The sequence below is a fragment of the Suricata suricatta genome, chromosome 14 (assembly GCF_006229205.1).
Source record: "Suricata suricatta isolate VVHF042 chromosome 14, meerkat_22Aug2017_6uvM2_HiC, whole genome shotgun sequence".
Classification (NCBI taxonomy): Eukaryota; Metazoa; Chordata; class Mammalia; order Carnivora; family Herpestidae; genus Suricata; species Suricata suricatta.
The window spans coordinates 74183599-74210520 of record NC_043713.1 but is presented as its reverse complement, the minus strand read 5'-3'; the positions used below and the strand labels follow the sequence as shown (position 1 = coordinate 74210520).

At 39.2% G+C, this 26922-nt stretch overlaps 1 protein-coding gene across 1 annotated transcript in view; it reads left to right on the top strand.

Moving 5' to 3' along the window:
- The window catches only part of BICDL1 (BICD family like cargo adaptor 1), a 106110-nt gene that overhangs the window by 12792 nt on the left and 66396 nt on the right, over positions 1-26922 (top strand). The window contains exon 4 of the mRNA XM_029921617.1: positions 970-1185. Within this exon, the coding sequence (XP_029777477.1) occupies positions 970-1185 (216 nt within the window). The remainder of the gene's footprint in view (positions 1-969; positions 1186-26922) is intronic.

The window sequence follows — 26922 nt, the reverse complement described above, 5'->3', positions numbered from 1 at the left end:
GACCCATAGCAGTTACTCCTCAAGAATAAATGAATGGATCAGAAATAAATGTGCAAAGCTAATAAACCATGATTTAAAGTAGACATGAAGCTGAACTTGCTTGATATCCAAATATATCACAACAAATATTTATTGAATTGTGATTTAGAGCACTAAACAGAGTCAGATAACTTACACACACACCTCAGCTCTGCCATTTACTAGTTTGACCTTGAGCTCGTTACCTGCCCTCTTATCGTATGTTACCTCATTTGTAAGAAAAGATGGTTAATCTGAAGGATCTCTGAAGTTCTTTCCACCTCTGAAAATTCTTTCATTCTAAGTGCCTGGTATTATTCCAGGCATAACAGCTGATTCCAAAAGAAGCCTTCTTAAGGACTTGTGTTAAGTTGTTTAAATATATAATTTACCAGTTAATTAGATGACTTGCTGAGTTTTGAGTGAATTCCTAAGTCCACAGTCCCATGCCCAAGAACAAGAATAAACACAGTAATAGTAAGTGTTTAAAAAAATTTTTTTAATGTTTTACTTTATTTTTGATACAGAGAGAGACAGAGCATGAGAGGGGGAGGGGCAGAGGCAGAGAGAGAAGGAGACACAGAACCGGAAGCAGGCTCCAGGCTCTGAGCTCTGAGCTAGCTGTCTGCACAGAGCCCAACATGGGGCTCGAACCCGCGAACATGAGATCTGACCTGAGCTGAAGTCGGAGGCTTAACTGACTGAGCCACCCAGGTGCCCCTAAGCATTTTTAATAAGAATGGCATTCTCTTTGTGAAACCAGCTCCTTCCCCGTTTCTGTAAGGAGGGAGTGTTTTTGTAGCTGTGAAATAGGCAACTTTTTCCATGCAGCAGAGTGTTTTGTTGTGCTCATTGGGAAGAAGAAAAGTTAGGAGAGTGTGAAAAGGGGGAAAAAAAAGCAAAGGCTGTGAATTTTTAACAGTTTTTAAATCCTCTTCACGTCTCACCCAGCACTTAGAACAAGAGAAACACGAACTAAGAAGACGATTTGAGAACCGAGAAGGGGAATGGGAAGGGCGCGTGTCAGAGCTGGAGAGTGATGTGAAACAACTTCAGGATGAGTTGGAGAGGCAGCAGGTTCATCTCCGGGAAGCAGATCGAGAAAAAACACGGGCTGTCCAGGAGTTATCAGAACAGAACCAGAGGTTATTGGATCAACTCAGCAGGGTAAGCCACAAGTTAAGAATTCATGATATAAAATACTGAAAGTTGAAACCAGAGCTACTGTATGATGTCAGTAATACATATGGTAAGAGTAGTTTTTGTTGCCTTTGGTGTTGATATCAACAAGTTGAATAATTTTCACCTATGAGAACGTTAGCTGTGTGAACTGGGAGTCAGGAGCCAAAACACTTACCTGTCATTAATCAGCTATGAGACTTTGACAATCACTTAACTTGGGAGATTTTTCGTTTTTAAGATGAAAGAGTTGTGCCTAACGATTTGTGATATTCGATATAGCTCTAAAAGTCTGCGATTCCTTTGCCTAGAGAAAGTCTGTTATGGATAAAATTATGCTAATGAATTTAGTTCAGATATTAAGTGGAACCATCTTTAAACTGAAAAGTTTGGGGAAATTAGAGCAAATGATTTTCAGTGATGTTACATTTGTGAATGTACATTTCTTCATATTATTTAAATACGAAAGGAAGTATATGTTTATTTAAAATTTGTTCTTTTATATCCTATTAAGTAAAAAATTCTTGTGCCTTTATAGTATCGTATTATGGAAGTATTAAATAACCAGGGTCAAGACTGAAATCATGCAAAGAGGGAGGGCTGAATAGGTACAAATCTTATTTATATACAGAACATACCTTTTTAGCAAATGCAGGAATGTTATTAATGCCCTGGTCTCTAAATCCACCTACTTTTCAAAATTGAGTGGGATTTACTATGGTACCTCATTCCTTCTTATGAGTTGAAAATCAAACTATTAACTCTTTAGTTATCAGAGGAAAAAAGAACTTCTAGTCTGATCTCATTCTGTAGGCCATGCTTTAGTCATTGGAAAAGGCTTAGCTAGAGCAGCACATGGAGAATTCTTGGCATTTCCTCTAATTCGATGGGTAACAACGTATGAAGTCATTTAGTTTGTCATAGTTGGTTCCCATGGATACTCTGAAACAGGTCAAAACCTTCATGCCTCACTAGGAAGTGTGAGGTAAATGCTACCACTAGGGAAAAGGACAAGGAGAGGTAGAGGAGAGAATGGAAGGAGGAGGAAGGAGAGGGGAGACAGGGAAGGCAGAAGGAAGGGGAAAAAGAGATGCCTAATAATTTAGAAAATAGCTAGTTGCAGGAGATAGTGACATGTGTGGAAGGTAAGAATCCCTAATAACTTAGAAAATAGCTAGTTGCAGCAATTAGTGACGTGTGGCAGGTAAGAATCCACGTGACAAGCAGAACTAAAGGTCTTGCCTTCCCATCTAGGGGATTAAATCACCATTTGATTGACTGGAAAGAAAGAGTTGGACAGTTGTTCAGGAAGTCCTTTCAAGGCCAGTCCAGTAACAGCATTTCTAACTCCTTTCTAAAACCTTTTGCAACAAATGGGAAGGGAGTTTCTATCCCTGTAAGATTTTTTAGGTTTTGAGTGTTCATTCATTATTCATGAAAGATTAATAAGTTCACTGGACAGGCCTAGCCAGATTGATTTATATATTCAACATTTATTTAACACTTATTTTGAGTGGGTTTGTGAGATGGAGCCCTGCATCAGGCTCTGTGCTGACAGTGGGGAGCCTGCTTGGTATTCTCTCTCTCCCTCTCTGCCTCCCTCCAAAAGAAAATAAATAAACATTAATACTTATTCTGAGCAAGTGTTTCTTATGGAAACTTATGAGAGGAATGCAGCAAACCAAAAATATTAAAGGGGAAATTATCTTTTGGGAGTAAGTTTATGTTATAAAATAACGAGCAGAAACAGACTCAGTTCTGGTTTCTGATCTGGTGAAAGATAGGTAGCCAAGAGAGATGAAGGGAGAAAGCAAATATCAAACATGACATAGCAAAAGAGCAGAGAGCTTGGAATTTAGATGCATGCTGAATCTTGACCCTGCTTTTCATTGACTGGTTGACCTTGTTTGTGCCTCGCTTTTCTAACCTTTAAAATGGGGATAAAAATCCATACTGTATGCAAGTCCTATTGAAACAGAAATAAGATAATGTGTCTATGTAATGCTGCAGTATATGAAGGTAAGGATTTCAATGTTAATAGTTGTTTTAATAAAGCAGTATCTTTATACTTGGAATTCCTTTGCCTAGTTTCTCTGTAGAAAATCCTGATAAGCTGTTTTCAAAAGGATATAGGAGGATAACATTTCCACTAGATCTAGATTCTTCTTATCCTCTCTGGCCTTGAATGTAGGTCCTTGGTGAGTTTTGTGGCTTTTTTTTCCCCCCTTTTCTCTTTTTAAGCAGGACAAGCCCCTGGGGTTTCTATCAGCAGCCAGTTTAGATTGTATTTTATTATTTCATTAACTGAGCATTCAGAAACTGAAGGAGTTGAGTACTTTGAAGTGAATTAAGACTCTTGTGGGACAAGGTAACAACCAGCAGAGACAGCAGAAGGCCTCGCTTTTCTTACAGTGTATATGACGTGTCTTTATAAGCATGAAATGTGTAACATTGAACACTTAGTACAGTATTTCTGTGACGCTTTTGTCCAAAGTATTTTTTTAGTTTGTTTATTTATTTATTTTGTAATGTCTATACTCTGCGTGGGGCTCAAACTCACACCTCCAGACCAGGAGCTGCAGGTTCCGACTGAGCCAGCCGGGCACCTCGGAAGTATTTTTAAGTATATTTCTTTTGCTGCTACAGCCTCCGATGTTGTTCTTTTTTTTTTTAATTATTTATTTTTTAAAGTTTATTTATTTTGAGAGAGAGTTCAAACAAGGGAGGGGCCAAGAGAGAGGAAGAGAGAGAATCCCAAGCAGGCTCTATAACTGTCAGTGCAGAGTCTGGCACAGGGCTTGAACTCACAAGCTATGAGATCATGACCTGAGCTGAAATCAAGAGTTGGACATTTAACCCACTAAGCCACCCAGGTATTCTTCTTTTCTTTTCTTTTCTTTTCTTTTCTTTTCTTTTCTTTTCTTTTCTTTTCTTTTCTTTCTTTCTTTCTTTCCTTTTCTTTTCTTTTTTTTTTCTTTCTTTCTTTTAGTAACAGCTCTATTGAGATTAATTCATATACTATAACATTTACTTTTTAAAGGTATAAAATTCACTGAGTTTTAGTATATTCACAAGGTTGTGGAACTGTCACCAGTAGTTTTTTTTAATGTTTATTTATTTTTGAAAGAGAGAGAGGGCATGAGCAGGGGAGGGGCAGAGAAAGGGACGCACACACAGATAGAAGCAGGCTCCAGGCTCTGAGCTGTTACCACAGAGCCCAATGGGGGCTTGAACCCATGAACTGCAAGATCATGACCTAAGCCAAAGTTGGACATTTAACCTACTGAGCTGCCCAGGAGACCCTGTCACCACTAATTATATAATATTTCACCTCCCCCCAAGAAAAGAAATTCTGTACCCATTAGTAGTCACTTTCCATTCCTCCTAACTACCCTCATCCCCACCCCATGCCCTGACTCCTGGTAACCATTTATCTACTTTCTGTTTCTATGGATTTGCCTATTCTGGACATTTCATATAAATGAAATCATACACACGTGATTCTTCGTAGCTGACATTGTTCTCTTAGGGTGATGTTGCAAGGTTCATCTACATTGTAGCATATATCAGTACTTTACTTTTATGGCTGAGTATATTCCATAATATGGATGTAACATTTTGTTTATTCACTAGTTGATGGACATTTAGGTGGTCTCTTTGGCTGTTATGAATAAGGTTACCATAAACATTCATGTACAAGATTTTATGTGACTGAAGTTCTTTTCAGCACTAAAATAGAATGCTATGAGCATATGTATCCCATGAGCTGCTGGATTCTCATTATCATGAAGGAAGGGATAAGTATTGTTCTAGTTTTATAGCTGGAAAAATTTGAGGGACAGAAAAACACATGGCTTGTTTAAGGCTTTTCTAATTCAACATTTGTTAGGGTTCCTGAGTGTTAGTTTCAGATTTCTAAGGCAGCAATTAAGGTCACAGGTTTTAGAGTCAGACAGACCTGTGACCAAAGACCAACTCTGCTATTTACTAGTTGGGGGAAACATGCGAAAGTTTTTTCACTTTCTTAAACATTTAGTTTCCTTCTTTGTAAAGTGGAAACAGTTATATTATCGCTATTACCTCATAGTGTTAGGAGGAGTAAATGAGGTAGTATATGTAAAGCTCTAACCACAGAATAGTATAAGTGCTCAACAAATGGTAGCGTGATTTATAATTACCATGTCTTCTTGTAGATGGGGTTTCTGTATCTAGTCAAACATTGATTCTTTAATCTGAGAGCAGAAGAATCTCGTGTCCCCAGCATGTATTAGTGCTTGAGACTGTTTTGTCTCGCAGTTGAATCTCTATTCAAAAATATTTGAGTAAAAGCGATCCTTCTAGAAACTGAGTCAGCTTTGTTCTATGGCATCTTGTATCCCCTAGACACTGCTTCATTTACCCTGGGGATACGTTTATTCAGCTTATTTGTTCATTTGGACAAAATGCCCTCTAAATTATCTTCTAGCTTCTAAAATTCTATGAGACTCATTTTTGTGAAACTCAGGCTGACATGTTTGGAGAAAGTGTAATTCACTTCTGAGTTAGAAAGTAACACCATGATGGCATTGAAAATGGGGTTTAATAGGACATGTTAGACACTTCTCCAACCTCAAACGTGTAAAGATGGGGCGCCTGGGTGGCTCAGTCAGGTAAGTGTCCAACTCTTGATCTCAGCTCAGCAGGGTCGTGAGTTCAAGCACCATGGATATGGAGCCCTTTAAAAAAAAAAAATGGAGGGCACCTGGGCGGTTCGGTCAGTTGCGTGTCTGACTTCAGCTCAGGTCATGATCTTGCAGTTCATGAGTTTATGCCTTGCACCAGGCTCTCTGCATGGAGCCTGCATTGGATTCCCTGCCCCCGCTGCCCCTCTCCCTTCTCAAAAATGAATAAACTTTTTTTTTTAAGTGGAAAGGATATAATGGGCCTTGCTTTCAGAAAGAGAAGTGAAACATAGGTCATGCTACATAAAACTTCAAAGTAGAGGTTTTTTGAAAATCCCTTTTTTTTTTTTAAGTTTATTTATTTTGAGAGAGAGCGTGCGCGAGCAAGCCCACTCGCAAGTGAGCAAGCAGGGAAAGAGCAGAGAGAAGGAGAGACAGAATCCCAAGCAGGCTCTGTGCTGTCAGCACAGAGCCCAGCACGGGGCTCCAACTTAGGAACTGTGAGATCATGACCTGAACCAAGAGGAAGACTCAGATGCTTAACCAACTGAGCCACCCAGGTACACTGAGAATCTTTTTGATAAATACATAATACAGTACTTTTCACTGGGATTATAACAGAATCCTCCAGAGCCCCTAGATGGTTTTTCTCCCCAACAGTAGTAAAGATAATAGAGTTCTGATTGGTGTTAAAGAGTCCTGCAGTGAGCATTCACTAATTTACCCTGCTGCAGCTAATACCGTACTTGAGGCACTGTAGAAACGTCTTACAGTTTGCATGTACAGCAGCAAGCCAGAACAGTTATTTGAACAGTGTAGAAATAGTCTTGTTCATATACTGTCAGTAATAACAAGCTTTATATTTAGCCTTTTCAGCCTTCAGAAGAAGTTGACATAAGATTTTTTTTGTTTTAAAACTTTAATATTTTAATTTTATTTTTGAGAGAGAGAGAGAGAACGAGAACATGGGTGGGGGAGGGCAGAGAGAGAGGGAGAGAGAATGCAAAGCAGGCTCCAGGCTCCAAGCTGTCAGCATAGAGCCTGACACAGGGCTCGAACTGGTAAACCGCAAGATCATGATCTGAGCTGAAATCAGATGCTTAACTAACTGAGCCACCCAGCCACCCCAACATAAAATATTTTCAAAATGAGTCTCAGTAGTGTTAGAAATTTCAGTAAAAGAAGGCATTTTCACAGTTTGGATTTGTAAAACATTGCTCACACATCCTTGTAAACACTAAGGGTAGATGAGCGCTTATTGACGAAAGAATGGGAAAAATGATTTCTCCTTAAAAAGGGAGGGTGGGAGGTTAAAATTCCTTAGGGACTTCTAAAATTTCTTTCCCCAAAATACATAGCTCTAGAGTTTGTAGAAACTGGCTGGGAAATGCTCTTACACTTCTTCCCTGCAGTATTGTACATGAAATATCCACAGTTTTCCCCCACCCTCTACCCCCCACCCTCCTTCCCTCCCTCATCCTACCAACAGCAGAGCCGTATGCTTAATCCTAATCCCATTTTCTCTAGTAGGGGTCAGGGTTTCAGACTATAGGACCAAAAAAATATATAGTCTTAGTGACTGATTATTATGTACTGGGTTATCATTTTTGGATAATTATGTAGATTTTTGCATTTTCCATTTACAAACCATGACATACTTCAAGCACACAGGAAACTGCAGAGAATAATATAAATCTAACTTAACATTTTGTCATATTCAGATTTTTTTAGGAGATAAAACATTATTGATACATTTGAGGGTTTCATGTCAGTCCTCTTCATTTTTCCAGCTACTCTTCCTGTTCATGTGTTTATACTACATAGACACGTGTGTGCATATGTGTCAACATAGATATTCTATTATATATACTATATCCATTAACATTGTGTAGTAGCAATTTATTTCCAAGTTTGAAACATTTAATAAATTACAGCATCATGTTTACATCATTCTATACTTCATTCTTTTGGCTCAATGTTATGTTTTAGGGATTGACTTATATTAATAAATATAGTTCTAGTTCATTCATTTCACTGTTTATTATTTGTGCAAATATAGTATACTTTCTCTTTTATTGATAAACCTTTAAGTGTTCCTAATTTTTCATTACTACACACTTTCCTGCAGTGACTATTCTTGTACTTTTTCTTCTTGTGCACATTACACTCCTGGTAAACCTAGGAGTGGAATTGCTTGGTCCAAGAGTAAAGATCTCTTCAACTCTGTGAGATATTATCAAATTACTCTCCAAAACTGTTGCACAAATTTATATTCTTAACCTGCAGTGTGTGTGAGAGCCAGTATGTGGGACTGTTTTCATCTTCACCAATAATTGGTGTTGGTTTAAAAATCAGTCTCCAGGCACCAGTCTCTCAGTTGGGCACCTGATTCTTGTTTTCAGGGCAGGTCTTGATCTCAGGGTTGTGGGTTCAAGTCCCACATTGGGCTCCACATTGGGTATAGAGCCTACTTAAAAAAAAATCAGTTTCATGTATCTGAAATGGAATTTTTATTGTTTTTTAAAAATTTTTATTGTTTTAATTTTGATTTCATGAATTGCTAGTGAGGTTGGGCATCTTTCGTTTTGTTTTATGTTTATCGTGAATTGCCTGTTTATATCCTTCACTATTTTCTTACTGGTGTGTAAGCATATTTTAACATGTTCTTGATGCTGTTAAACTTTCCCTTTGTCAATGGAGTCTTTAAACAGAGGTCTGTGCTTTCAGTAAAGTCAAATTTATTAATCATTTCTTTTACGATTTGTTTTTTGTGTTTTGCTTTGTCCTATTCTCTAAGTCATAAAGGTATTTTCTCATATTAATTACAAAAACTTAAGGCTTGTTTTTTACATTTAGATCTTTAATCTATCTAGAACTTGTTTCATAGTGTGATATGGCATAGGAATCTAGTTATGTTTTGTATGTCAATTCTGTCTCAATGCTGTTTATTTCCTCATGGATTTCTAATGGCTATGTACATTTTTGTGATGAAAAAAAATCTTAATATTCTTGAAGGAAGAGCCAAGATAACTTAAAATAGAAATTTCAGAAGGTTGTAGAAAACTGTATTAGCTGGCTAGGGCTTAGACAGCGGAAATGTATTGTCTCATGGTTCTGGAGGCTGGAGGTCCAAAATCAAGGTGTCCTACGGGTTGATTCCTTTTTAGAGCTGGGAAGGAAGGGTCTGTTCCAGATCCTGCTTCTTGGCTTATAGGTGGAGTTCTTCTCCTTATGTCTCTTTCCTTCATATGTAACGCTCTCTGTTTTCAAATTTTTCTCTCCTCATGAGAACAACATATTGGATTGGGGCCCAGCCTAATAATGACTTTTAATTTGATTACCACTGTAAAGACCTTGTCTCCAAAAAGGTCACATTCTGAGGTACTGGAGTTTGGACTTCAACATAGAGATATTGACCCGTAACAACAATTTTGAGGTGTTTCTTGCCAGCAGGTCCAACTCTTGGATGTTAGAGTTGTCTGTGGGAAGTGTTCACAGTGGTTCCACTTTCCTTGGGGACTCCACACATTCAGTAACATATTTACACCCCAAAGGTACATATGCCTGTGACCATATGACTAAGGACTGCCATGACCAGTGGGAAGAGATTTCAAATGTTTAATTGGATTCTTTGAAACAAAGTCCCAGATCCACCTTCCCCGCCACCTGTCCTTTAATGATTAACTGGCTTTCTGTTTTTTTGAGTAAAATAGTGAGACATCTATTTATTTAAGATCTCCTTTAATTGGGCATTCAGTAAATATTTATTGAGCAAGGCACAGGGGATACAGTGGAGAACACAAGACATATGATCTGTGAAGCTAGTAGGAAGAGGTATATAAATAACTAAACAAATCCACAAGATAACTATGGGTTGTAGTAAGCGCTGTGAAGGGTGATGTGATGGTAAATGACCAGGAAGAAGAGAACAACTTAAGAAAGGGTAGGGAGGGAGGAAATAACATTTGAGGTGAGACCTGTGGGGTGCAGAGTCAGCCATAGCAGAGATGGAAGAACAGCGTTCTTTGGTCCGTACTGTTAGATTGTAAATGCTTTGGGACTGTGGTCTGATCTAGATATATAGATAGATCTGTGTATATATGGTTATAAACCGGTATCTAGCCGAGTGGCCATTTAGTAAAAGATGGTTGTGTTTTTGTTGTTGTTGTTAAGTAACAAACTAAGGTACCTAATAAAGAGATATTTAGAACTATGACTTTCTGAAAAATATATTGCGCCTTCATGCAGTCTGTGGAAGAGCACTCTTGACTGTTTCAAATGCATTCTTAGACTGTGTGTGTGCTGTTTGGAAACCGGTGATCAAAGAGACCATGGATGTCAGCACTGACAGGCACGCTGCTGATAGTGGCGACTCAGTTGCCTAGAGATCTAGTGTTGTCTTCATAGATTCTCCTTCTGGGAGGCCATGAAAACCCAGTCTTCCATGAACTGAGGAGAGCTACAGCATGGACAGAGCTTTTGTGTGTTGACCTAAAGCCTGCAAGTACTTTTGTGTTATGCTGTCATTTCTCCAGTGGTCTGTATGTTGGTCAGTTTCTGAGTGACTGGCCCTGTGAGCCTCTGACCTTGCTGATGGAGATGGAAATCAGCACTTCAGCTTCTACCAAAAAATTTTTCTTATCTCCTGGGAGGATTGGCCATTATTTACAGTTGGGTATCATTATGGCTCCCACTCTCCCTTGCTGGGTGCACACTCTGGACAAAAAACTCTCTGCCTCCAACTATCTTGTCAGCTCATCTATTCTTAGAGCCCGAAATGGTCTGTAGTGCAGAGAAGGAGTCAGAGGTTCCCCTTTGGAAAGCTGATAGTGACTGCTTTTGAAAAGTGTCCCATGAGGGTATAGAGTAGCTCTGTGTGCAGCCCTGGACGCTAAACTCGTGAGAATTCACCTTAAAAGTCATTATTTTCCCCGTTATTTGTTTCAGTATTGTGCTGTATTTTAGCTTTTATTTTGACAGGACCCTCCCTATTGGTCCTTTCCCCCCTCATTACAGCTCTGTAAGTATCTCTAACAAACCTCTCCCTTCTTCCTCACAAACAGAATTGTGGTTGTGTGTGTAGTCACTATGGCTTTGGGTATTACTATCTAATTGTGCCAAAGGGAGAAGCTATATTGGGGGAAAAATATAAAAAAGGCTATTTCAAAAGCCTAGGGAAGAAAAAAAGCGAAGACACACAGGTAGTGGGGGGGGGGGGGGGGGGGGGGGGGGGACAAAAAGAATATAACAGCAAGTCAGGCCAAGGTCCAAGGCCAGGAGAAATCAAAACCTGCATTTTAAACCGGAAGTGCTTAGGCCAAGAGATGCCTGGAGGAATAGTTTGAAGATTGGTGATAAAGAGGTGGAAATAAAGGAACAAAGATTCACTTGTAGTTCAGGTGAAGCCAGGCAGTTGAAATCTATGTCTGTTAAAACTTTGCACCCAGTGACACATTCTTTTCTGAGACTTGGTTTATATAGCTGGGGTGGCTTCTTGAGGAACTAAGCCTCTCTGTATATTTTTTACAAGATCCTGAAGATTCTAAGTTTGCCTCTGCCCCAAGTTTCCGCTCATAGGTTTTTCATTAAAAAATTTATAGTGTTCTCCCCCCATGGCAAAAAGAACTCATGTTTCATTGTAAAGTAAAATTTAGACAATATAGAAATGTATGGTATACACAGTGAAAATCCCCCATGATCCTCTGTTTAGGGAAATACTAATAACAGTTTGGTGTTAATGTATTTGTATTTTTCCATATGTCACACATAACTTTTCTGTTTTTGCTTTTATTTTTTTAAACAAAATGTCTAAATTTTTTTACTTCCTGTATCTTGGGCTTTTTTCATATTTTTAGAGGTTGTTTATAGTATTGCATATTCAAAAGGACATATCATAGGTGGTGTTAACCATTTCCTATTGAAAACCAGGTGCATTGGTTACAGTGTTTTAGTTACAAACACAGCTGCAGTGAACATCTTTGTTTACATATCTTGGTACTCTTGTATCAGCCTTTCTCTGGGATGGATTCCTAGAAGTGAGGTATCTAGGTCAAAAGGTGTGTACGTTTAAATTTTTAATAGATATTCTCATTAAAATGTTTTCACAGTTTTATTCTCCCTAATATTTATCTTTATTAAGGCTGAAAAACCTATCATTCTTCATACATAAGTAGTAAAACCGGATGGTCCTTAAAGAAAATGGAGGTGATATTCATCACAAAATTGAGGATAATGGCTACCTGAGGAGTGTGAAAGGTTGTCCTCATGGAAGAAAATGGGCTTGGGGAGGAAGCCTCTGGGCTGGTCTGCTTCTTGGCCTTGGTGATAATTACGCAGATGGTTGCTTTACAACTACTTACTGAACAGTGTATATATGTTTTGTGTGTTTGTCTTAATACATATTTGGCAATATAAAGTCATTTGGTAAATATTTATGATATATACCTACTATATATGAAGGAACTGTTTTGTATAAGAGATACTGCAGTGAACAAGATAAATTCTCTCTTCTAAGATAATGTAGGAGGTTGACAGCAAAGAAAGGAATATGTAAATAATACAAATCAGGAAGTGGTAAGTGCTATAATCAAATATAGCCAGGCAAAGGGAGAAAGTGGACGCTTTAGGAACAACTCCATTTTGGATAGGGCTGTCAAGAAGAAACAGGCACCCAAAAGATAAAAAGGAGTGAAAGAATATTCGAGGCACTTAAAAGCCTAGGAATGAATGGAAAGCAGGTTGATGTGACCAGGGGCAGAGTCATTCTGGGAAGAGTGTGGGAGATGAGATCAGAGGGACAAGCAGTGGCCAGATATTGTAGGGCCTTACTAAGCCATGATACAGATTTGGGATTTTATTCAGTGTGCTGCGAAGCCAGTGATCTGTAGGGAAGCATCATGACGTGATTGACACCTGTTTTTAATTCTTTTTTTATGTTTATTTTTGAGAGAGAGAGAGAAGAGAGAGAGAGAGAGAGACAGAGACAGAGCGTGAGTGGGGGAGGGCCACAGAGAGGGGGAGACACAGAATCCAAAGCAGGCTCCTGGCTCCTAGCTCTCAGCACAGAGCGCAACGTGGGGCTCAAATTCACGAACCACAAGATCATTATCTGAGCTTAGTTGGATGCTTAACCAACTAAGCGACCCAGGCTCCCCGATAACTTTTCAAAAGATTATATTAGCTGCTGCAGGAGAATGGATTGTAGGCCCCGGGTGGAAGCGCAGAGATCAGTGAAGGACTCTCCGAGGGGAGAGGTGATGGTAGTGTTGATCATGGAGGTGGTGCGAAGGGTTAGATTGGGCGTATATTTTGAAGGGAGAACCAACAAGACCTGTTAATGGGATAGATGGCTGTGAGAAAAGGAATAAGGAAAAAACCGACTCCAATGTTTGCCTCAAGCTAACAGAGGAATAGTGGCATCATTTATGTAATAGCTTGAGAGACCAAAGACTAGAGGAGGGGTAGGTTGGAATATAAAACCAAATAATTGTTTTTGGACTGTTAAATTTGAGCTACCCCCTTTGAACATCCATGTTAGTTTCACATAAGCAGAAAACAGAATTCTGTTGCACTGAGGTGAAATTCTGAGTGAAATCTCCCATCTGAGCTCTCTTAGTTTGAGTTTCTATTCTGGTACCTTTTGTTGGGTGTCACCTAAGAATTTATACATTCAGAGTGACTGGAGCTGTATTTGGATGAGTGCCAGCTCCCCCTCCCTGACCTTTGCCCTCTGTGATCTCCTCACGCATCCCCACAGTTTGCTCCCGGAAGAGCCACTCTTCTGAGCTGGTGTCTGAGGTGGCGCATGTGGGAGGAAGTTGGTGCCAACAGGTGCTTTGTTTCCTGCCTGTTGAGAGCTATATTCCTCAGTCTGCCTCCAACATCTTCTCCACACACGGAATACAGTATGCATACTAGCTTGAGCCAATCTTCCCTGAAAAGACTAATTTTCCTCTGAAGAGTAAACAGATCCCTGTTCTTTAAACAGCTCATTTGGGATTCACAGCTCTGCATCTGGCACACTTTGAAGCAAATTTTTCCCTGATTTCCTTCTCCAGGTTAAAGGCTTTTAAATAGTTGCCATTAGTGTCACAGTCGCTCTGCTGCTGGTGGGTGACACATAACCCTCCTTGCTTCTAGAGCACTTTACAGTGAACAGCTGCTCATCAAAAGTAGTTTTAATTGCTGAATGGGCCTCTGTACCTTTTAGGGTGGGCGCTGTATTGCTTGTTTTCTTCTTAAAGTCTGCCTCCTTTTACATGTTGTTGTAGAAAAAGGCAAGGCAGTTTTAGTCAGCCTATCCCTAAAAGAAGTCATGAAAACAAGATTATTTCCAAGCTAAACAATAGTAATTTATTTTTATTTTTTTGAGAGAAGTAGGGAGAGAGGCAGTAGGAGAGAATCTTAAGCAGCCTCCCCCTCCCCCGCAGTGCAGAGCATGATCTGGGGCTTGATCTCATGACTGTGAGATCATGACCTGAGCCAAAATCAAGATTCGGGGGCTTAACCTACAAGCCACCCAGGTGCCCCCAAATAACAGTAATTTAAATTTCCAAAGGACATTCATTCATGGTACCTACTCTGATTTCATCACCACTCTATGATGGAGGTAGTACTAATTATTTCTTTTTTGACAAATAAGGAAATTTAATTGAAGATCAGTTTAGTGACGTTGCCCAAAGCTTTACCCTTGTTACCAGTTAACCACTGGGTTGAAGATTGGTTTTTATACCTTTTCAAGGATGGGTGGTCAGTCAGTCAGAAATAAACACCTCCTCACGTGTACTTCCATCTCGTTAGCTTAAATTTTAGTTGATACTCGCTGAATATTATTGTCTTGGATGCCCCTTAACTTCAGAGTCACTGAGTAGAATGAATGCAAAGGTTGGGATCCACTTTTAGCTATATCTGTTTGTTATGTCAAACAGAGTATTGAAAATGATTTGTTGAGGGGAATCACTTCAGCTAGCGCAGAAAAGGGGCTTTTGCATCTAGGCACTCTCCTCTACGAAGACAGCATTTCCAGCTTTCCCCAGATTGGTACTATTGCTAATTAGTAGGTTAAACACATTAGGGTGGTAATTGCTTGTTCTTTCAGCATATGGGTGTTTTTATTAGTGGATTTGTGTCTTGATTATTTGAACCTGTTCTTAATTATTTACCAAAGAGAAAGTCATGCTTGATTCTGGAGTCTTTTCAGTTTTGTTGTATTATTATAACTTTATAGTTCTGATGATCTTTTTCAAAAGAAGAGAACCAGGGGCACCTGGGTGGCTCAGTTGGTTAAGCGTCTGGCTTCGGCTCAGGTCATGATCTTGCGGTTCGTGGGTTTAAGCCTCACGTCGGGCTCTGTGCTGACAGCTAGCTCAGAGCCCGGAGCCTGCTTCAGATTCTGTGTCTCCCTCTCTCTCTGACTCTCCCCTGCTCACACTGCCTCTCTCTGTCTCTCAAAAAATAAATAAAAAGCATTAAAAAAATTAAAAGAGAAACTAAGGTTCTAGCATATTGTCTAAATTTGGGGGGTTGGAAGGCCCCACGATTCAGATAAATCACCGTAGGAGATCTTCTTAATACTTCTAGATTTGACTTAATACAATGGCAGTTAGGCTTCTTTGGACATTGAATCTAGATTCCCTCCATCCCTGTAGACAGCTTAGTTTATCGTGTTGGAGTGATGAAAGTAGAGTTAAATGAGCTGACTCTCCTGAGGTGAGATCTTTAAATTTTGTGCCCAGCAAATGCGTTGTAGGTGGTAGGAAGATTATAGCTTATTGGCGGAGGAAAAAAAAAGTACAGCGAACTATGCTGTCTTTTGTTACCTATGCTGGTTAACCCACAGTTCTCACCCCTAAATGTCTTTGCCTTGAGAAAGGAATCTCTGTATTCAGTGAGTAAACATAATCAGAAAAGCAGGTCATGTTTTGACCTGTTAGCATCTTCTTCATTGCTCTTCATTGGAGTCCAGGACAGTAATCCAACTTTATCATAATTTCTAGAACTGAAAAAGGACTTCTAGTGTAGCTGGACCAGTGGTTTATAAAATGCTTTTCAGAGATTCTACAAATTTGATTGTTTTTAAAAATTTGTTGGGGCGCCTGGGTGGCTCATTTGGTTAAGCGTCCAGCTTTGGCTCCGGTCATGATCTCACCATTCGTGGGTTCGAGCCCCGCATTGGGCTCTGTGCTGACAGCTAGCTCAGAGCCTGGAGCCTGCTTCAGATTCTGTGTCTCCCTCTTTCTCTGACCCTCCCCTGCTCGTGCTGTCTCTGTCTCTCAAAAATAAATAAAAAACATAAAAAAAATAAATTAATTTAACAAATAGATAATAATTTGTAACACTTTGAGGAACCATTATCAAAACAGATACCATGTACTGTCTTGAACAGATACCACATTTAACGTATGAAAGGTATTTGGTGCCCCAGTTTGTGCGGCCAGCTTACCTCGGCTTTTGTGGAGACATTGGCAAACGGCCTCCCCTGTCCATCTCTAGTACTGTTGTAAGGGGCGCTGTGTAAAACCTGGTGGCAATTGTAACTGCTTTAATTGGTGTATAAAAAAATTTTGTTTTCAGTGTTTTAAAATCAAAACTAAATCCACAAATACTTCATACTGAGTAAAGTTACCACTGTCATCCTTATTGTCTAATTTCAGGTTGTTTTTTTAAAAGCCTTATTGTTTTGGAATTTAAAAATTTTTATACATTTAAATTTCTAAAGTATTTAATATTAATAAAATATTCCACTCTGTATCTGTTTATTGAAACTTCTCATAAGATTTCCTATGGAAAAGAATTCTGCCAAAAAAAAAAAAGAGCCCAAACAAAAAACTCACATAATTTGGCAAACTACTGGTTTAGACCAGTGGTTCTCGAACTGTGTTCCCAGGAGCCATAGGTCTTCAAGAGGTGCCTCAGGAGTAGTTGCAAGGAAGAGCTGAAATCTAGTGGATTCTTTTCCTCCTCCCCAGTTCTATTCCAATCTGAGCACTTTGGTTTTATATATCGAAGTTCTGCTTAATATTTTATTAGAAAAAAGGTTTTTAGCTGTGTGTGTAAAAAGATGATTTACAGATCACTAATTTATTAACAAATAGTTAAGGAGGCTAAGACCTATGGAGGTTAAGTGACTTGCCAAGATTACGGTCCCAGTCCTTTGTTACTTCTAATGGTACTGTTACTGCTAAGTAAAACAAGCATCTCTTTCAGAGTAAATAGTAGAATAGTGATTAAAAAAAAAAAACCCTAGGAGTGTATTCAGCATTTAGTAGAAGAGTAGTCCAGGTTATGATTTTATCAATTAATACTGAGGTTTCTGTAACAGATAAATTCTCAAATCTTAGTACTTAATAGAATGAGTGAAAAACCGGTAATCCTGAGTGGTAGGTGGCCCCTGGGCAGTGATTCAATGATCCAGCCATCTCCTTCCCTCTTGTGGTTCTGCCACCTTCAACAGGCAGCTTCCCAAGGTTGCAGCAGATGGGAAAGAACCTGGAAGGTTTCTGTGGGCCATGCCTGGAAATGGTGCACATAGCTTCTGCTCATTGACTGGTCAGAACTTGGTCAAAGTGTCTCACTCAATTACAAGAGAGGCTGGGAAATGTAGGCCAGCTTTGTGCCTAGATAGCCAGTCTCAGCCATAGCAGTGTCAGTGGAAAGAGTTCTGGACTTCTCTTTTCTGGGCTTCAGTTATCTGAAGGAGTTGGAGTGGCTGATTGCTAAGATTCCACCATTCTAACTAGAAAGGCAGACACAATTGTTAACAGTTCCCCTTTTTTGTATACATATACCACTTTGTTCCAACTAGAGAAGCTGTTGGTTGGTCTTTTTGTTCTAAGGTAAGATCTCTGGTAATCACAGATTGGGGTAAATTCCTGCGACACTATAACTTAGCCCAGAATCATGAAAATGTTTTCATTTTTTATTAAAAAAATTTTCAAATGTTTACTTATTTTTGAGAGAGAGAGAGAGAGAGAGAGAGAGATAGGGAAGGAGGGACAGAAAGAGAGAGAGAGAATTCGAAGCAGGCTTCAGGCTCTGAATTGTCAGCTCAGAGCCTGACATGGGGCTTGAACTCACAAACTGAGATCATGACCTGAGCCAAAGTCAGACACTTAACTGACTGAGCCACCCAGGTGCCCACCAAAAATGTTTAAAGTGGGTATATCTTTTAGATTGTCTTGGGGTAGGGGTCCCCTTGGGGTAGGATAGACCCATATATGGTTATATTAGGTAGGATATCACTATTATAAAAGATGAACAATAGGTTTGCATAAGAAAAATTCATATCTCATTCCCATACAGTCCAAACAGTATTTCGGTTTACAGAAGGAGAAAGTGTAGCATCATGTTTAATGGAAAGAATTTGCCTGGAAAACAGAAGACCTCAGTTCTAGCCTATGCTCTGTCCCTTTCTGCCCTTAAATAAGTCCTCACTCTAGTCTCAACTTCTGTGTCAGTAAATCAGGGGGGTTGAACTAGATGGTTCTTTCCCTCTCTAAATGTCCACACGAATGTGTGTGATCTTTATTAAAAACAAGATTCTCAAGGGGACATTTTCACATTCTGTGGTATGTTGTGAGTCTGGTAGCTTTGTGGTACTGCGTTCTTTACATACAGAACCCGTCCATCCTTCTCTAGGACCAGGGGCGGCTTCCCCTCTCACCAAACTTCAGTGCTTCTATATAATGAGAAACAGACTGAGATGTTTGGTGCCGCAACAAAATTTATTTTCTATTTCAGTCATGACACATAAGGTGCTTTCCCTGCACACGATGGCTGTTGTGGGCAGTGAGGAGGTGTTTGCTTGCTTTTCCTGTTTAAAATTATGCAGCATAGTACTAAGGTTTTACGAGGCTGACATTCCCAACCCTCTACAAATAAGTCAGATTTTCCACATCACCCTAGTATTATCAGTCGCATTCAGTGCTGCATGTTTGTCACTTGCAGAACTGGAAGAATTCCCCCTACACACATCTCTCGTCATCAGTTGCTAGGCTACAGCCTTTTACATTGCCCCAGTCTGGTGAGGTTGCTATGGATACCAGTTATTCCTCCTATGACACTGTTCTGGTCAAGCTCAGAGTGCAGGCAAGACGTAACCATGATGTCAGAGATGTTTTAGCATATGGCCCTTCCCTCTCCAGTAATGATAAGATCTAAGTAACATATCAATTCTGGGTTCTCTCACATAAAAGTTAAAGAAATGAGGTATTTTCTGAATCCTGGACATACTCCATCACTTAGGAACTTTATTCCATTATTTTACAGGAATAAAACTAGCATATGAATTATGAATGGGGAACCTGCCATCCTATGCCCGTACTGTGTGCAAACCAGCATGCCGCTGCCTCGAGAGAGTATATTCCATGGGATATAATCATTACTTTTGACATTGCCCTCAACGCATATGGGGATGCTGTCTGTCAAACTCAATTTATCTAAATGATAAAGCCTGTGATCTAAATTTTATTGCCATTTAATATCACACATGGTTATATTTGTTTTCCTTCTGTGTTTTAGACAGCACAAAGGTAGGGACTGTTTTTAACTGGTTTCTGTCCCTAACAATGATTAGTGTAGTGCCACACACATGGTGGTGATGGAGAAAACGTTTATTGATGTGTTCTAAAGACTAAAAGAGTCAGCAATTACTAATCTGACTTCAGATATCTCACATGTTTTAAGTTAGCAAGAACCCTTTCATATTACAGTCGTTGAAGGTCAACTAAACCCCTGTTACTTAGCTCCTACCTGGTCTCTTTGATCTCACAGTTGTAGAAACAACTAAGGCTCTAGGAGGATGTGACTCATCCAGGGTCACAGAGCAAGTGAAGCTGTGGCTTATGCAAAGGTGTTATAAAAAGTCTGTTAAAAAAAAAAAACCCAAATTTTAAAATCTTAGCACTAAAAATAATTCTGTTGGGGCATCTGGGTGGCTCAGTCGGTTAAGTGGCCGTCTTTGGCTCGGGTCATGATCTCACGGTTCGTGGGTTTGAGCCCCGCGTTGGGCTCTGTGCTGACAGCTAGCTCAGAGCCTGGAGCCTGCTTCAGATTGTGTCTCCCTCTCTCTCTGCCCCTCCCCTGCTCGCGCTGTCTCTCTCTCTCTCTCAAAAATAAATAAAAAGCAAATATTTTTTTTAAAATTCTGTTTACTTAAACGATAATATTTTGTTTTATGCTGTTTATTTACTTAAAAAGCTGGTAGACATTAAAGAGGAACTCTAGTTCTTCTTTATGGAACAGGAGCTCTGTGAAGAGCATACCGTTTTTATTTCATGGCAACTCAGTGCCTTGTAGTCTACTTAACTGTTTGGGTTATTCCTCAAAACCAGATTGAAATTGAATATAACATAGGATTGAGGCTAGTCTTTCAAAATTATCAGCCTGTTTTAAAACTGGAAGAATTAGAATTAAAAAGTCATTCCATCCATATGGTGGTACTTCCCTAAATGAAAGGAGTTTCTTTACCAAATAGTATCCTTTTGTTTGGGGAAAAAACCAAAATGAAAACCTGTCTTCTGAGACAGATTGTCAGAGATATGAGTTATGAACTGTAACTGTCAGTGGAAGAAACAGACAAATCCCTGAGAGTTGAGGAAAGTAACAAAGCAGAAGCCCTTAAAAGATGAAGTGTAATTTAAGATGAACCTCCCCTCCTTCGTAGGACCAGAGAATCAGAGTCTGTGCCTCCTTTTTCTTATTGCCACATCCCTTGTTGGGGCTCTCTGAACTTCGTGCTTAATCCCCCATATATCTTCCTGCCTGGATGGCCTGCCCCTTCATTTTCTCCCATTGTCGGATTACCTTCTTTCGTGATTGTCTCAGACAACTCATTTTCTTCAGGAGCTTTTTCTTTGCTTACAAAATAAATTTGGGGCTCCATGGCGTAGCTTTCAAAGCCCTGTGCCATCTGGACCTAGCACACATTTCCAGCCTCGTGTCCTGTTACCTTTCTTTTTGAGCCTCATGCTTCATTCAACCAAACTAGCCTGTTTCCTAAGAACATCCTGTGCTTTCCCACCTCACGTTGCCAGCTTTGGAATTTTCCCCAGTCCTTAACGCCAGGCTTTCTTGCCACTTCTTTAAATGAGGCCTTTGCTGTTCTTCCTCTACCAGTTACCATCTTTCCTTCTACTGAGCAGCAAAAGAACTCTAGTACTTTGCTTTTGTCACTTATATTCTGCCATCTATTACAGCTTATTCGTGTACTTGACTCTGTTCTGTCAGGGGCTGTGCACTCAGGCCACCTCCCACAGAATGCAGAGCACCTTGTATGAAATGTGGATGCTTAGTAAGCATTAGAACTACGCAAATATATGTTATGTAGTTCTGTGGTTTAAATGTTATAGAAGTTTGCGTATTTACTAAAAGATTTTACCCCCCCCCGAGAATTAATATTTTACTTCCTTTAATGTGCACTCTTTTTTCATTTTTTTAAGGACATATTTACTTTTTTATTAACTTTTTAAAAATTACTGAGATAAATTGGAGCACCTGGGTGGCTCAGTTGGTTGAGCATTTGTCTGTTGATTATGGCTCAGATCATGATTTTAGAGTCCTGGGATCATGGCCCACATTGGGCTCTGTGCTGAGTGTGGAGCATGCTTAAGAGCCTCTCTCTTTATCTCTCCCTCCATCCCTCTCCCCATGCACACTCTTTCTAAAAAATAAAAAAATTAAAAGTCTTAAAATTACTGAGATAGTTGACATACAACATTTCAGGTGTATAACATAATGATTCAATATTTGTATATATTGCAAAATGATCACCGAATGTACACTTGCCCTTCCTGAATTCCTTCACCATAGTCTGTATCACTGGCTTCCAGCTTTTCTGCATGAGGACACCTCCCCTTTTAAAATCTCATCAGTTACCTTTCACGATATTTTTGGACAATGAGTGTAATTTTACACTTTATTAAACTCACCCATTGGAAGTGTACAGTTATTTTTAGCAAATGTGTAATAGAGTTGTGCAGCCATTACCATAATCCAGTTTCAGAGCATTTTCATAACAACCCCCCTGCCACCAACTCCTGCCTAAAGTTCCTCATGTCCTTTTTTTTTTTTTTTAGTTTGTTTATTCATTTTTGAGAGAGACTGAGAAATGAGCGGGGGGGGGGGGGGGTGGCGGGGAGAGAAAGAGAATCCTAAGCAGGCTCCACACTGTCAGTGCCGAGCCTGATGCAGGGCTCAAACTGACGAACCATGAGCTAAAACTGGGAGCTAGACACTTAACCAGCTGAGCCACCCATGTCCTCCTCATGTCCTTTTTAGTTGGTTCCCATCTCCACCCTCAGCTCCAGGCAAACACTGATGTGCTTTCTGTATATATTGATTTACCTTTTCTGGCTTTCCATATAAATGGAATCAGCGTATAGTTTTTTTGTGTGTGTCTTATCTCCTTTACTTAGCATAACATTTGTGAGTTTCTTAAGGTTTATAGGGTTTGTGTCATAGCACATATTAGTAGTTCCTTTTTGTTGAATAGTATTCTGTTGTGCAGCTCTGCAGCATCTGGTTCACTTACACTTTGATGGACATTTGGATTATTTCTAGTTTTCAACTATTATGATTAGTGCTGCTATGAATATTCATATACAGGTCTTTGTGTAGACATAGGTTTTTGTTTCTCTTGAGTAGGTAGCTATGAGTGAAATTTTGGTTGATAATGTCTCTGTGTAACTGTTTAAGGAGCTACCAAACTGTGAGGATGTGAAGAAAAGGGAACCCTTGTGTGCTGTTGGTGGGAATGCAAACTGGTGCAGCCACTGTGGAAAACAGTATGGAGGTTCCTCAAAAAATTAAAAATAGAACTACCCTATGATCCAGTATTCACACTACTAGGTATTTACCCAAAGAATACAAAAACACTAATTCAAAAGAATATGCATATGCTTGTGTATATTTCAGCATTATTTACAATAGCCAACTTATGGAAGCAGCCTAAGTGTCTATTGAAAGATGAATGGATAAAGAAGATATGGGATATATATATACGCACACATACCTATACATACGTGTATATATATGTATGTGTATGTATATATACATATGTATATACAATGGAATATTACTCAGCCATAAAAAGAATAGAATCTATGCAATGGCATGGATGGAGCTAGACAGTATAATGCTAAGTGAAAGAAGTCAATGAGGAAAAGACAAATACCATGTGATTTCACTCATATGTGGAATTTGAGAAACAAAACAAATGAACAAAAGAAAGAGAAACCAAGAAATAGACTCTAGAGGACGAACAGATGGTTACCAGAGGGAAGAGGGTGAGGTAATGGGAGAAATAAGTGATGGGGATTAAGGAGTGCACGCGTTCTGATGAGCACTGAGTAATGCATAGAACTGTTGAGTCACTGTATTATACACCTGAAACTAATGCTGTCTGTTGCTTATACTGGAATTAAAGTTAAAAACTTGGTAAAAAGAAAAAAAGAGGAAGAAACTCCTACGCCGGTTTTCAAAAAGGCTTGTGCCATTTACATTACCACTGACAAGGTATGAAGGTTCCAGTTGCTCCACAAGAGGACTCTTTTTAATGTTTAAAAAAAAAAATGGGAAACTCTCACATGATAATAGATATTATTTCAGTATATGCAGATTGATAAAAAGTATAAAACTTATACATTATTAGGGACTAGGTAATACTTTCAGAAGAACTTACATTCTGTAATCACTACAACTTTTAATGATAGGATGTGTTCAATGCTTTATGTGCATTCTTCCAGAAATTCATTGTCCCCCAAGAATCCATGATCAGGAGCTACTAGTCTAGATGACTTGTTTAGAAATACATATATGCTATCTTGCATCTTTTTATGTGTCATATGTAAAGTAGAGGCCTGCCTCCTAAAGTTGCATGAAAACATTTTAAGCAGTTGGCCCATAATGCCAGCTGTTACTACTAGGAATCAGTGTGACCTAATAGAGTTCAGTCTTTGGAGCCACACTGGTAAGAATGCTAACTTACCTGAACCAGGCTAACTTAACAGCAGTCTCTCTTTTCCTCAAACTACCCTGGAATGGAGACTCTGGAACCTTGGAAACACCTGTTTCCATACTTCTTGCTGACTTCAGATTGCCATTATGTCTACCCATTTCCTTTAGTTTTATGTTTTTTTGCATAGGAGTCTTCTCTCCTTGCCCCCAGTTTATTAAAGTCACTTAGCAAATGTTATCCCTGTGTTCTAAAGCTATAAGCCTCATTAGAATCGCTAGTCAGCCTTTGAGCTGAATACTGATATCTGGGATCCACCGCAAGAGATTGTGATTTAACTGCCCTCAGATGTGACCTGAGCATCAGGATTTTTAAAAGCAGGTGATTATAATGTGTGGCCAACGATGAGAATTACTGTTCTAACGTGAAGCCAGGATTGGTGACAGCTGTTCTGGCCTAATTTAGTACTAGTAGCCAACGTTATAAGTATCTTAATTCCTTCATCAGTAAAGGAATTTAACAAAATGGAGTCCCTGAGCTATAAGCCACTGGAGGAGCCTCTCTCTCAGTAAGCCCTTCTTCCGCATAAGTAGCACAGTGTCAGAGGGGAGGTGGGGTAGAAAGAAAGCAAAATCCTTAAACCTTGCTGAAGTCAGGGCACATTTCATCATCACTCCTTCTAAGAGGCAGGTTGACATAGTGAAATGGATTCACGTTTTGGCCCTAGATGAATCTGGGTGTGTTTGGACTCTGTTGATTACTAGCTAAGTTATTTGAGATGCAGAGAGTTTGCAAATTCATCTGGAAAAAACAGAGGGATTATTTAAGAAAAAAAAATAATCCGACTATTCACCTTGCAGGGCTGCTAGGATTGTAGACTATGTGTAAAGTCCTTCGCATGCTTTCTGGCTTAGTAAGTAGCACTTGCATTTGTACTGGTACTCATGCTCTGTCTCACCAACAAAGCATTAAAGCCCAGAGACTGTAACATTAGGGGCTGTCTTAGACTCGTTTATATCTCCAATGTCAATCATAATGCCCTACACTCAGGAAGTTATAATATTTAATGGTATAGAAAACAAAAATCTTCTTTAAAAATTCTGGTTGATTTCATAGGTAAGTAATTAAAAGAAATGTGGTCTTATAACATTTGTGCTCAGCAAGTAAATATTGCTACACATTATCTTAATGGTAATATCGCTTCATTTCTGTTTAACGAGATTCTTGGTCAAAGTCATGCAGTGTCCTGCAACTCAGGGACAAAAATAACTAGCACCTGAGTGTGTAGTGAGCGGTGCTTCAGTAGTTTCAAGTGTGGTGTCAGGAGGAGAAGACAGACAGCTGTGAAGAATAATCAGGGAAGAAATGAGAGATCGGAACAGGTTAGGATAGGATAAGATAAGCCAAAATTGGACATATAAGAGAAGTACAATTTATCGTATATTTTTTATTCCTAGCTTTTTCCTCAAAGGGCCTAGAAGCAATGAAACAGTAGTAATCAGTACTCGAGGTATCCAGACTTTACTCTCTAAATACAGTTCCTCACTAAAAAGAACCAGGGCTCTTTGGAGAAACAACTGATTTCAAGTCCAGTAGGAACTTGATGGCTCCTACTGAGCCAGCTGCAAGTAATTTGTACATGTGAATGTATAAAAACCTGTGAGGCAGGGTTTTCTAATGCTCAGAAAAGAGAAAGCTCCCCATACAATTGTCAGCATTAAATATTACTGTAATGTTAACTCTTTACTTTAAATATTGATAATAGGAAATAATTGCATGTTCTCCCAGGAGTACCTTTTTTTGGAGATAACTGAATAGCTCTAGGTGTTGAGGAAATGCTCTTTATATAAGAATGACAGCTTGGGATGCCTGGGTGGCTCAGTTGGTTGGCTCTCTGACTTTTGGTTTTAGCTCCGGTCATGATCTCATGATTGTGAGATCCAGCTCTGATTCAGGCTCTGGGCTGGGTGATGAGCCTGCCTGGGGTGTTCTCTCTCCCTCTTCCTCTGCCCCTTCCCTGATTGTGCTCTCACACGCTCACTTGCTTGCTCTCTTTCAAAAAAAAACTAGCAAATATTTGTAGATAATGATATAATTAGAGAACACCATTTCACCTCCTAATAAAATAACTGATACAGGCTGAAATGCCTACAGATGATAAAAATAGTTGAAAGGCAGAGAACTGGACATATCACTCCACAGATTATTTGATTATTTCAACTTTGCAATAGAAGGATTGTCTTAACCTAGTGATCTGTCTTGGCATCACAAATAGTGGGACAGTCAGACATGTGTTTCTTGTTAGGATGCAGGATTAGGTAAACAGCTTCACATTTGATGTTTTTTTGTGAACATTGTTTAGCCTGAATCTATTCAAGACTTTTAGATCGACTTTTCAGTTTACAGAGAATATTGAAGTTAGAGCAGGAGAAAGCAAACTTGGCCCTCAGGCCAAACCTGCTCAAGCCTATTTTTTGTATAGCTCTTGAGCTAAGAATGGTTTTTACATCTTTAAGTGATCATAACAACAACAACAAAAAAAACCCAAAACAAAAAAAGAATATGTGACAGAGAATATGTGGCTCACAAAGCCTAAAATACTTACTTTTCTGGATCTTTAAAGAAAATGTAAGGAACCTTTCATTCTAGGTTAAAGGAACAAATTAATTGACTTTATAAGAAAGCATCAGACAGATACGGAAAGTGGGCATCCTATAGGAAAACTGGCTAGGTCTATTCATTTTTATAGAAAAACTAAAGACACATGGGGTGGGAATTTATTCAAAATTAAAAGAGATTTAAGAGACATAAAAGCCGAATGAAATGTGTGGATTCTAATTTGAACAAATTAGCTTTAAGAGAAATATTGGTAACTTCCATTTCCAGCTGAGCTGGAATTAACAGGAGCAAGATTTACTTGCTGCTTAAAACAACAAATTGGGGCACCTGGCCAGCTCAGTTGGTAGAGCATGTGACTCTTGATCTCAGGGTTATGAGTTCAAACCCCATATTGAGCATAGAGCCTACTTAAGCAAATGAACAAATACAGACAAGCTGTATGAAACAATAGTTTTCAAGACACTGGGCATCAGGAAACAAAAGACAGTGATCCCT